Source organism: Neophocaena asiaeorientalis, unplaced genomic scaffold, assembly GCF_003031525.2.
Source record: "Neophocaena asiaeorientalis asiaeorientalis breed wild unplaced genomic scaffold, Neophocaena_asiaeorientalis_V1.1 scaffold509, whole genome shotgun sequence".
Classification (NCBI taxonomy): Eukaryota; Metazoa; Chordata; class Mammalia; order Artiodactyla; family Phocoenidae; genus Neophocaena; species Neophocaena asiaeorientalis.
The window spans coordinates 305,084-318,121 of NW_020172152.1; the positions used below are offsets into that span (position 1 = coordinate 305,084).

A 13,038-nucleotide genomic window follows, 5' to 3' on the forward strand; every position below is an offset into this window, starting at 1 on the left:
GACATAAAAATTATTTTCAGTTAATTTCTAATGGCACAGAGGGCTTTGTGACTAGTTTTGAAAGCCAGTGTTACTTTTAGCAGCATTTTCCTACATATTTATATCTTCTATTGATAAAGTTTATTATACCAAAGTATGCAAATTACTACTTCAAGTAAGATCGATTTTCCCTTTCTTTATAGCACACAGATCATTTCTTTTTTGACATTTCAAATTGGGATGGCAGCCTTCTAGTTTGTTCATGACAATTGCTAGCTGTAGGATACCTAAAAAAGCATTTAAAATAGGCCAACAGGGGAGGAGCTTCAAGATGGCGGAAGAGTAAGACGTGGAAATCACCTTCCTCTCCACAAATACATCACAAATACATCTACATGGGGAACAACTCCTGCAGAACACCTACTGAACGCAGGCAGAAGACCTCAGACCTCCCAAAAGCCAAGAAACTCCCCACGTACCTGGGTAGGGCAAAAGAAAAAACAGAAACAAAAGAATAGGGATGGGACCTGCACCAGTGGGAGGGAGCCGTGAAGGAGGAAAGGTTTCCACACACTAGGAAGCCCCTTCGCGGGCAGAGACTGTGGGAGGCGGAGGGAGAAAGTTTCGGAGCCACGGAGAAGAAGTCAGCAACGGGGTGCGGAGGGCAGAGCGGAGATTCCCACACAGAGGATCGGTGCCGACCGGCACTCACCAGCCCGAGAGGCTTCTCTGGTCACCCGCCGGGGCGGGCGGGGCCGGGAGCTGAAGCTCCGGCTTCTGTCAGATCCCAGGGAGAGGACTGGGGTTGGCGGCGTGAACACAGCCTGAGGGGGGCTAGTGCGCGACAGCCAGCTGGGAGGGAGTCTGGGAAAAGGTCTGGAGCTGCCAAAGAGGCAAGAGACTTTTTCTTCCCCCTTTGATTCCTGGCACGCGAGAAGAGGGGATTAAGAGCGCCGCTTAAAGGAGCTCCAGAGACGGGCGCGAGCCGCAGCTAACAGCGTGGACCCGAGAACATCCCCGGGAGAACGCACGGCGCGGTTCAGGATGGTGCAACGTCATGCCAGCCTCTGCCTCCACAGGCTCGCCCACATCTGTACCTCTCCCTACCCCTGGACTGAGTGAGCCAGAGCCCCCGAAGCAGCTGCTCCTTTAACCTCGTCCTGTCTGTGCGAAGAACAGACGCCCTCAGGAGACCTACATGCAGAGGTGGGGCCAAATCCAAAGCTGAACCCCGGGAGCTGTGCGAACAAAGAAGAGAAAGGGAAATTTCTCCCAGCAGCCTCAGGAGCAGTGGATTAAATCTCCACGATCAACTTGATGTACCTGCATCTGTGGAATAACTGAATAGACAATAATTATCCCATATTGAGGAGGTGGACTTTGGGAGCAAGGAAATATTTTTTTTTCCCTTTTAATTTTTTTCTGAGTGTGTATGTGTATGCATTTGTGTGTGATTTTGTCTGTATAGCTTTGCTCTTACCATTTGTCCTAGGTTCCTCTCTGTCCTTTTTTTTTTTTTTTTATGCTTTTTAGCACCTGTTATCATTGGTGGATTTGTTTTTTGGTTTGGTTGCTCTCTTCGCTCTTTCCGTTTTTTTTATTACTTTAAAATTTTTTTAATAATTATTTTTACTTTCATAACTTTATCTTCTCCCTCTCTCTCTCTCTTACTTTCTTTCCTTGCCTTCTTCTACCTTTTATTCAGAGCCATGTGGATGAAAGGCTCTTGGTGTTCCAGCCAGGCATCCGGGCTCTGCCTCAGAGGTGGGAGAGCCAAGTTCAGGACACTGGTCCACAAGAGACCTCCCAGCTCCACGTAATACCAAATGGGGTAAAACTCACAGGGATCTCCATCTCAACGCCAAGACCCAGCTCCATTCAACGACCAGCAAGCTCCAATGATGGACACCCTATGCCAAACAACTAGCAAGACAGTAACACAAACCCACCGATTAGCAGAGAGGCTGCCTAAAATCATAATAAGGCCACAGACACCCCAAAACACACCACAAGACATGGACCTGCTGAGCAGAAAGACAAGATCTAGCCTCAACCACCAGAACACAGGCACTAGTCCCCTCCACCAAGAAGCCTACACAACCCACTGAACCAACCTTAGCCACTGGGGGCAGACCCGAAAACAACGGGAACTACAAACCTGCAGACTGTGATAAGGAGACCCCAAACACAGTAAGTTAAGCAAAACGAGAAGACAGAGAAACACACAGCAGATGAAGGAGCAAGGTAAAAACCCACCAGACCTAACAAAAGAAAAGGAAAATAGGCAGTGTACCTGAAAAAGAATTCAGAATAATGATAGTAAAGGTGATCCAAAATCTTCAAAATAGAATGGGGAAATTACAAGAAATGTTTAACAAGGACCTACAAAAAATAAAGAGCAAACAAAGTGATGAACAATACAATAAATGAAATTAAAAATTCTCTGGAAGGGATCAATAGCAGAATAACTGAGGCAGAAGAACGGATAACTGACCTGGAAGATAAAATAGTGGAAATGATTACTGCAGAGCAGAATAAAGGGAAAAAAATGAAAAGCAATGAGGACAGTCGCAGAGACCTCTGAGAAAACACTGAATGCACCAACATTCAAATTATAGGGGTCCCAGAAGAAGAAGAGAAAAGGAAAGGGACTGAGAAAATATTTGAAGAGATTATAGTGGAAAAATTCCCTAATATGGGAAAGTACATAGTTAATCAGTCCAGGAATCAGAGAGAGTTCCAAACAGGATAAATCCAAGGAGAAACACTCCAAGACACATATTAATCAAAGTATCAAAAATTAAATACAAAGAAAACATAGCAACAACAAGCAGCAAGGGAAAAACAACAAATAACACACAAGAGAATCCCCATAAGATTAACAGCTGATCTTTCAGCAGAAACTCTACAAGCCAGAAGGGAGTGGCAGGACATATTTAAAGTGATGAAGGAGAAAACCCTTCAACCAAGATTACTCTACCCAGCAAGGATCTCATTCAGATTCGATGGAGAAATTTAAACCTTTACAGACAAGCAAAAGCTGAGAGAGTTCAGCACCACCAAACCAGGTTTACAACAAATGCTAAAGGAACTTCTCTAGGCAAGAAACACAAGAGAAGAAAAAGACCTACAATAACAACCCCAAAACAATTAAGAAAATGGGAATAGGAACACACATATCGATAATTACCTTAAATGTAAATAGATTAAATGCTCCCACCAAAAGACAGACTGGCTGAATAAAGACAAAAACAAGACCTACATATATGCTGTCTACAAGAGACCTACTTCAGATCTAGGGACACATACACACTGAAAGTGAGGGGATGGAAAAAGATATTGCATATAAATGGAAATAAAAAGAAAGCTGGATTACCAATTCTCATATCAGACCAAATAGACTTTTAAAAAAAGACTATTACAAGAGACAAAAAGGACACTACATAATGATCAAGGCATCAATCCAAGAAGAAGATATAACAGTTGTGAATATTTATGCACCCAACATACGATCACCTCAATACATGAGGCAAATGCTAACAGCCATAAAAGGGGAAATCAACAGTAACACAATCAGAGTAGGGGACTATAACACCGCACTTTAACCAATTGACAGATCATCCAAAATGAAAATGAGTAAGGACACATAAGCTTTAAATGATACATTAAACACGATGGACTTAATTGATATTTATAGGATATTACAACCAAAATCAACAAAATACACTTTCTTCTCAAGTGCTCATGAACATTCTACAGGACAGATCATATCTTGGGGCACAAATCAAGCCTTGGCAAATTTAAGAATATTGAAATCGTATCAAGTATCTTTTCTGACCACAATGCTATGAGACTAGATATCAATTACAGGAAAAAATCTATAAAAAATACAAACACATGGAGGCTAAACAATACACTACTTAATAAACAAGAGATCACTGAAAAAATCAAAGAAGAAATAAAAAAATACATAGAAACAAATGCCAATGAAAACATGATGACCCAAAACCTATGGGATGCAGCAAAAGCACTTCTAAGAGGGAAGTTTATAGCAATAGAATCATACTTTAAGAAACAGGAAACATCTCAAATAAACAACCTAACCTTACACCTAAAGCAATTAGACAAAGAAGAACAAAAAAACCCCAAAGTTAGCAGAAGGAAAGAAATCAAAGATCAGATCAGAAATAAATGAAAAAGAAAGGAAGGAAATGATAGCAAAGATCAATAAAACTAAAAGTGGGTTCTTTGAGAAGATAAACAAAATTGATAAACCATTAGCCAGACTCATCAAGAAAAAAAGGGAGAAGAAGACTCAAATCAATAGAATTAGTAATGAAAAAGAAGTGACAACGGACACTGCTGAAATACAAAAGATCATGAGACATTACTACAAGCAACTCTATGCTAATAAAATGGACCACCTGGAAGAAACGGACAAATTCTTAGAAATGAACAACCTGCCAAGACTGAATCAGGAAGAAATAGAAAATATGAACAGACCAATCACAAGCACTGAAATTGAGACTGTGATTAAAAAGCTTCCAACAAACATTGTGCCAAAGCACAGCAGTAGAGGGCTGCCGCTCGCTCAGGCAAAACAGTGCCGTCTGTCCTGCTGTGGTAGCTTTTATTAAAGCATTATCTATGTTTACATTTTAAGACTTATTTTTTTTAACATTCCAGAAATGCCAAAGCAGCAACATATGCTTCTATTTGTTATACAGGCAATAATGGGCTTTCTTGAAAACATGCCGTGCTTTGTCCTTGAGTGCAAAAGCAGCATAAAGTTCCCACCATTATTTTGATTATACTGAAGTAGCACAAGGACATTTCCTTGCGTACCCACCATTTTGATTATACTGAGGACATCTCATGGATCAGTGCCCAAAGCATTCAATGCTTATTCGCAGGCCCCCGGTTTGCCGGGCGGGGTGGGGCTCAAAGCATTCAGGACTGTTCACAGTTCTGGCTTATTCACATGCCCCCTGTTTGCCGGGGGGGCTCAAAGCAATCAGGACTGTTTGCAGTTCTGGCTTATTCGCCAGCCCCCAGTTTGTTGGGTCGGGGGGGAGCTCATGGGTCACGTCTCCTTTCCATGTCCTCAGTTATTCCACTACATTTCCCCCTTTTAGTTTTGTAGCTTGTGCAGCATCGAGGAGGACATGGCAGCTTGTTGCGATGTTGCGTGGCGGGTAGCTTTTATTCGTCGTCGGACTACAATTAAACGTATGATTATTATTATAATGAGCATTAGTAATCCTGCAGTAGAACCAAATAAAGCACGTAATTTAGATATGGGATTTAGATTATTAAGTCCTTGAATAATTTCAGTCTATACTTTTTGTGAATTAAGTTGTAATCTCTTCTGAAAAGTTTGTTGAATTTTCCCTTGTAAATTTACAATTTTTTTTGTCAAAGTTTTGTGATGTAATAAATGTTTTTTTTATTTTTGTCCAGGGGAATGCAGACTGATTATATGGAACCGAAGTGACACAAAAGGCACTTTGATTCCAGTCACAACGTAGCTTCATTTGTCTTTGTAAATTTACAAGTTGATCCCCCAACATAACCACAGCTTGTTGTAAGTCTGCTATTTCCGAATGTTATTTCCGAATCAATTTGTCGTTGAGAGGTCCAAAGCATTTCAGAATTTTTATGTCAATCAGTTATATAATCAATGGTCTGAATAGATTGTTTTAAAGCAACTCCAGCTACTGTAGCAGTAGCTGTTATGGCTATAATACCCATGACAGCTGTAATCAACATTCCTACAAATCTTTTCCTTCTTTTTAATGCATCAGTTAAATATTGCAAAACAGCCATAGGAAGAGATTCTTGCCATTCCCTTCCAAGACTGACAGGAAGCCAAAGACCTGTCCGAGCTCGTAAGAGATACAAACTTTCAATAGATATGTTAAAAGATATACTAGAGTTAATGCAGGTATATAGAGATCAATTTTTACACATTATAGTACCTTGAGTCTCATTCCATACAGCTGGTTCCTTTAACAATATATAAGGTAATTTCACATAACTACGAGTATACCGAGTAACATTTTTATAAAAAGTCAAACTATGATTTCCAGATTTGTTAACCATATGTCCTACCCAGGCATTAATCTTTTTCAAAGCTGCCATAAGCTTCCACAAGTCCTTTTGGATAGGATATCCATTTAAATGAGGACCTGGAGGAGAAAACCCTCCAGCATGTTATACTATGGTATCATTAATAGTATTGCTATAAATAGTGTTATCCTATGTCAGTATAAATTCTCTAGACCCCTTTTTCCTTGGGCGGAGCCAAAAGGGCTCCAATCGATGACGCTTCCCCAAGAAGTATTAACAAGAACCCGAGCCATTTTTCCTCGGCATCGAGTCTAATGGACCCAATCCGATCATCGATCCACAAGAGGCACCTGGCATGGAGGCAAGTAAGGTGTGGAAACATTCTCATTAAGAGTGGAATTAGAACTTTTTTTTTTTTTTTTCTTTTGCGGTACGCGGGCCTCTCACTGTTGTGGCCTCTCCCGTTGCGGAGCACAGACTCCGGACGCACAGGCTCAGTGGCCATGGCTCACGGGCCCAGCCGCTCTGTGGCATGTGGGATCTTCCTGGACCGGGGCACGAACCCGTGTCTCCTGCATCGGCAGGCAGACTCTCAACCACTGTGCCACCAGGGAAGCCCTATGTTTACATTTTAAGACTTATTTTTTTAACATTCCAGAAATGCCAAAGCAGCAACATATGCTTCTATTTGTTATACAGGCAATAATGGGCTTTCTTAAAAACATGCCGTGCTTCGTCCTTAAGCGCAAAAGCAGCATAAAGTTCCCACCATTATTTTGATTATACTGAAGTAAAACAGGGACATTTCCTTGCGTTCCCACCATTTTGATTATACTGAGGACACCTCATGGATCAGTGTCCAAAGCACTCAATGCTTATTCGCAGGCCCCCGGTTTGCCGGGGGTGGGGGTGGCTCAAAGCATTCGGGACTGTTCACAGTTCTGGCTTATTCACATGCCCCCGGTTTGCCGGGGGGACTCAAAGCAATCAGGACTGTTTGCAGTTCTGGCTTATTCGCCAGCCCCCAGTTTGTTCGGGGGCGGGGCTCATGGGTCACGTCTCCTTTCCATGTCCTCAGTTATTCCACTGCAGAATAGCCAAAGCATCTTGAGAAAGAAAGACGGAGCTGGAGGAATCAGGCTCCCGGACTTCAGACTATACTACAAAGATACAGTAATCAAGACAGTATGGTACTGGCACAAAAACAGAAACATAGATCAATGGAGCAGGATAGAAAACCCAGAGATAACCCCACGCAGATATGGTCACCTTATCTTTGATAAAGGAGGCAAAATATGCAATGGAGAAAAGACAGCCTCTTCAATAAGTGGTGCTGGGAAAACTGCTACATGTAAAAGAATGAAATTAGAACACTCCCTAACACCATACACAAAAATAAACTCAAAATGGATTAAAGACCTAAATGTAAAGCCAGACACTACTAAACTCTTAGAGGAAAACATAGGCACAACACTCTATGACATAAATCACAGCAAGATCCTTTTTGACCCACCTCCTAGAGAAATGGAAATAAAAACAAATATAAAGAAATGGGACCTAATGAAACTTCAAAGGTTTTGCACAGCAAAGGAAACCAAAAACAAGATGAAAGGACAACCCTCAGAATGGGAGAACGTATTTTCAAATGAAGCAACTGACAAATGATTAATTTCCAAAATTTACAAACAGCTCATGCAGCTGCATATCAAAAAAACAAACAACCCAATCCAAAAATGAGCATACTACCTAAATAAACATTTCTCCAAAGAAGATATACAGATTGCCAACAAACACATGAAAGAATGCTCATCATCATTAATCATTAGAGAAATGCAAATCAAAACTACAATGATATATCATCTCACACCACTTGGAATGGCCATCATCAGAAACTCTACAAACAATAAATGCTGGAGAGGATATGGAGAAAAGGGAACCCTCTTGCACTGTTGGTGGGAATGTAAATTGATGCAGCCGCTATGGAGAACATTATGGAGGTTCCTCAAAGAACTAAAAATAGAACTACCATATAACCCAGCAATACCACTACTGGGTATATACCTTGAGAAAACCATAATTCAAAAACAGTCATGTACCACAATGTTCATTGCAGCTCTATTTACAATAGCCAGGACATGGAAGCAACCTAAGTGTCCATCGACAGATGAATGGATAAAGAAGATGTGGCACACATATACAGTGGAATATTATCCATAAAAAGAAACAAAATTGAGTTATTTGTAGTGAGTTGGATGGACCTAGAGACTGTCATGAAGAGTGAAGTAAGTCAGAAAGAGAAAAACAGTACCATATGCTAACACATATATGTGGAATCTACAAAAAATAAAAAATGGTTCTGAAGAACCTAGGGGCAGGACAGGAATTAAGATGTAGACATAGGGAATGCACTTGAGGACACCGGTAAGGGGAAGGAGAAGCTGGGACGAAGTGAGAACGTGGCATGGGGATATATATATCACCAAATGTAAAATAGATAACTAGTGGGAAGCAGGCGCATCGCACAGGGTGATCAGCTCAGTGCTTTGTTTCCACCTAGAGGGGTGGGATAGGGAGGGTGGGAGGGAGACGCAAGTGGGAGGAGATATGGGGATATATGTATACATATAGCTGGTTCAGTTTATTATACAACAGAAACTGACACACCATTGTAAAGCAATTATACTCCAATAAAGATGTGAAAAAATTAAAAAATATTATATAATATAATCACATATTATGTGAACAAGTATATGAGTGACACACTCATTAACGTTCTAGGATGTGAAATCTAGCAAATTGTTTGATTTCTCTTTTAATGAGTTATAGAATTAAGGACTCCTTTCTACCCATAAGCAAAATAGAATATTCCATAAAATTACAGTTTCTTGATCCTAAAAGCCTACTGGATGGAAAAACGAAGATTCATTTCATTCATCATTAAGAGCTGAGTGAGCTGTCAGGCTCATCTAATTTGTAACTACAGGACACTGATTTCAGTCAAGGACTATTTAAGAATCAACGGGTAGATTTTCCACTCTAAGTCATGAGGACCTGAGGAAATGGAAATGACAATCACTCTGATACGTGACAGACCAAATTTCTGTTTCTATTGTCATGATTATCTTAAATGATTAAATGGCATTTTCCCATCTAAAAAGGAGCTGTGCTTAATGCCGTATCAAATTCCAGCATAACTCATTCACTGTATATCATCATTAAAGACACTTGAACAACGTATAAAAACCACAGAGGATGGAGCCAGTCTTCAGAGCACTACTTGGCCTCAGTCTCAGGTCATGTCAGTCTCTGGAGAATTCCTGAAAGAGCAAGAACCTTCCCAAAGCATGGCTTGATATAAATCTGATCTTCAGAAGATATGTATATAACTTTCCAAAGCAGAAATATTTGGAGTAGTGAATGCTTTGATATAAGTTTCAAGGATTTCAATCAGCAATAGATTAATAGAATTTTTATTAGAATTTTTTGTTTCTTTAATATTGTCTAAAATTCTCCATCCCTGCTTATTTCATAGGAATATAGGAAGAATCAAAAGATAACATTTATAAAGCTTTTAAGGTCCCTGGAAAAACTGTGTTAAATATCCTGGGTTATGTATACATCCTATAAAATATAGAATATAATGTTTTGAAGATCAGAAAATCATCAATATACCTTGTTTCTGAGCACAATGCTTTGACAAAGCAAATAAATACCAGGTTGAACTGAAGTGATAAGTGTAGATAAAACTTAAAAGAATATCTAATTTTCTATCACAAAAAGATAAATATTTTAATGCCTTTAAAAATATATGCTATTTTATAAATATATATATATGCTATTTTAACTAATAACTATTGTATTTACTGTCATTAAAAAAATAGGAATAATGAGTATTAGTCACAAAACAGCATGTTTAGCCAATTGCTTGTCTGTCACAACTGTGTGATTCGTGATTAAACATCATCTATTTTTCTGTGATGTCAAAATAATCCCTTTTAAACCAATGCATATTTTTCAAAATGCCTTCTACCTTTCTGCTGAACAGGGAGGGAAATGCAACATATCTCTTCCGAATTTACCTTGAATAATAAATTGTTCCATGTTTTCTTTGAATGGCTGGATGTGCTCTTTTGAGGACACCTGGTACACTTTCCCCGCTTCAACCTCACAGGCTGAAATTAGAAAGAGACATTGTTCAGAATGTCACACTGCTAACAGTGCATTAAAACAATTAAAAATATATATTAACTAGTGTTAGAAAATCCTGCAAACCACGATAACTGACATATGTGTCTACACATGTTTAGAAATATCCAATGCTGACAAAAGGTTTCACTTTAGGGGATTGTAAAAATAAATTTAAAAAAGTTAAAGTATAATTGATATACAATATTATGCTTCAGGTGTACAACATAGTGATTTGATATTTAAATACATTATGAAATTAATCACCATGATAAATCTACTAACCATCTGTGACTGTACAGTTATTACAATATTATTGACTATATTCCTTATGCTGTATATTAAACCCCATTACTCATTTAATATTTTATATTAAATGTAAGATTATACCTCTTATCCACTTCACCTTTTTCAACCATGCCTTCATCCCCACCCCAGCAACTGTGGGTTTATTCTCTGTATCTATAAGAATCTTTCTGTTTGGTTTGGTCATCTGTTTTGCTTTTTGGATTCCACACGTAAGTGAAGTCATACAACATTGGTCTTTCTCTGTCTGACATATTCCACTTGGCATACCCTCCACGCCCATTCATGTTGCCTTTGTGCAAATGGAAAGCTTTATTTTTAATGGTTGAGTAGCATTCCACTGTGTGGGTAGGTGAAATACGTGGGCATATATATACACACACACGTATGTATATATATGTATATATACGAAACATGTATACACACACACATATATATATAATGAGTATGTGAAACATGTCTTCTTTATCCATCCATCTATTGGTAGATACTACTTAGGTTGCTTCCAAATTTTGGTTATTACAAACAATGCTTCAATGAACATAAGGGTGTATATATCATTTTCAATCTGTATTTTTGTTTTATTGGTATAAATACCCAGAAGTGGAATTGCTGGAACATATGGTAGTTCTATTTTCAATTTTTTGGAGGAATCTCCATACTGTTTCCCACAGTAGCAGCATGAATTTTCACTCCCAGCAGCAGTGCACGAGGGTTCCCTTTTCTCCACATCCTCCTTGCCAATACTTGTTATTTCTTGTCTTTTTGATAATAGCTATTCTAACAGGTGTGAGGTGGTATCTCACTGTGGTTTTGATTTGCATTTTCCTGATGATTAGTGGTGCTGAGCATCTTTTCATGGGTTTGTTGGCTATCTTTTTGTCCTTTGGAGAAATGTTTATTCAGGTCCTCTGCACAATCTTTAATTGGATTGTTTGTTCTTTTTTATATTGTTTTCTGATTTCTTTATATAATTGCGATATAAGCCTTTTATAAAATATATTATTTGCAAAAATCTTCTCCCATATAGTAGGCTGCCTTTTCGTTTTGTTGATGGTTTCCTTTGCTGTGCAAAAGCTTTTTTGTTTGATGTAGTCCCATTTGTTTATTTTTGTTTTTCTTACCCCTGCCTGAGGAGACATATCTAAAAAATCATCCCTAGGACTGATGTCAAAGAACATACTGCTATGTTTTCTTGTAGGTGTTTTGCGCTTTCAGGTCTTATATTTGAGTTTTCAACCATTTTGAGTTTATTCTTATACATAGTGTAGGAAAATAGTCCAGTTTTCCCAAAAGCATTTATTGAAGGGGCTGTCTTTTCCCCATTGTATATTACTGACCCCTTTGATGAAGATTAATGACCATGTAAGTATGGATGTATTTCTGGGCTTTCTAAGCTGTTCCAGTGATATATGAGTCTGTTTTCCTGCCAGTACCATACTGTTGTTTTTTTTTTTAAAGTTTCGTGAAAGTTAATACTTTTTTAAAATAATAAATTTATTTATTTTTGGCTGCGTTGTGTCTTTGTTGCTGCACATGGGCTTTCTCTAGTTGTGGCGAGTGGGGGTTACTCTTTGTTGTGGTGTGCAGGCTTCTCATTACGGTGGCTTCTCTTGCTGTGGAGCACAGGCTTTAGGTGCACAGGTTTCAGGAGTTGTGGTGCATGGGTTTAGTTGCTCCACAGGATGTGGGATCTTCCCGGACCAGGGCTCAAAGCTGTGTCCCCTGCATTGGCAGGCAGATTCTTAACTACCACACCACTAGCGAAGTCCCCCCCTACTGTTTTGATTACTATAGCTTTGTATTATAGTCTGAAGTCAGGGAGTGTGATATCTTCAGCTTTATTCTTTCTCAAGATTGCTTTGGCTCTTGGAGCCTTTTGTGGTTCCATACAAATTTTAGGATTATTCTAGTTCTACGAAAAATGCCACTGGTATTTTGATAGGGACTACACTGAATCTGTAGATTACCTTGGGAAGTATGGACATTTTAACAATATTGATTCTTCCAATCCATAAGCATGGTGTATCTTTCCATTTATTTGTCATGGCTTCAATTTCTTTCATCAACATCTGAGAGTTTTCAGAGCTCAGGTCTTTCACCTCCTTGGTTAAATTTAGTCCTGGGTATTATTTTCTTGATGCAATTGGGATTGCAACACTTCTCTTCTAAGAGCACGTTCATTAAGTCCAACAAAGTTAGCCCAGGTACCCAACTAACACAATCAGCTATATACCATTGCTTTTACACTTGCTCTGGATACTGGGCTTTAAATAAAGATACTATACTACTGTACTCTATACAGCACCGTAAAGTACACAAAAGTACAACCACTTGTAGAGGATGCACACATGTGACAATGTACACCAGTCACGTGAACTAACTGATGTGACTGGACATGTGAATGCATGTTCAGATCTTTGAAAGTTCGTAACTTGAAGGTTCACATGTAGGGGACTTACTGTATTAATTTTGTACCTTTTAACTTTACTAATTCAT

The 13,038-nt window shown here is 39.0% G+C and overlaps 1 protein-coding gene across 1 annotated transcript in view; it reads right to left on the reverse strand.

Annotated features, from left to right (window-relative positions):
- The window catches only part of FMN2 (formin 2), a 227,185-nt gene that overhangs the window by 59,007 nt on the left and 155,140 nt on the right, over nucleotides 1-13,038 (reverse strand). The window contains exon 15 of the mRNA XM_024754888.1: nucleotides 10,128-10,220. Within this exon, the coding sequence (XP_024610656.1) occupies nucleotides 10,128-10,220 (93 nt within the window). The remainder of the gene's footprint in view (nucleotides 1-10,127; nucleotides 10,221-13,038) is intronic.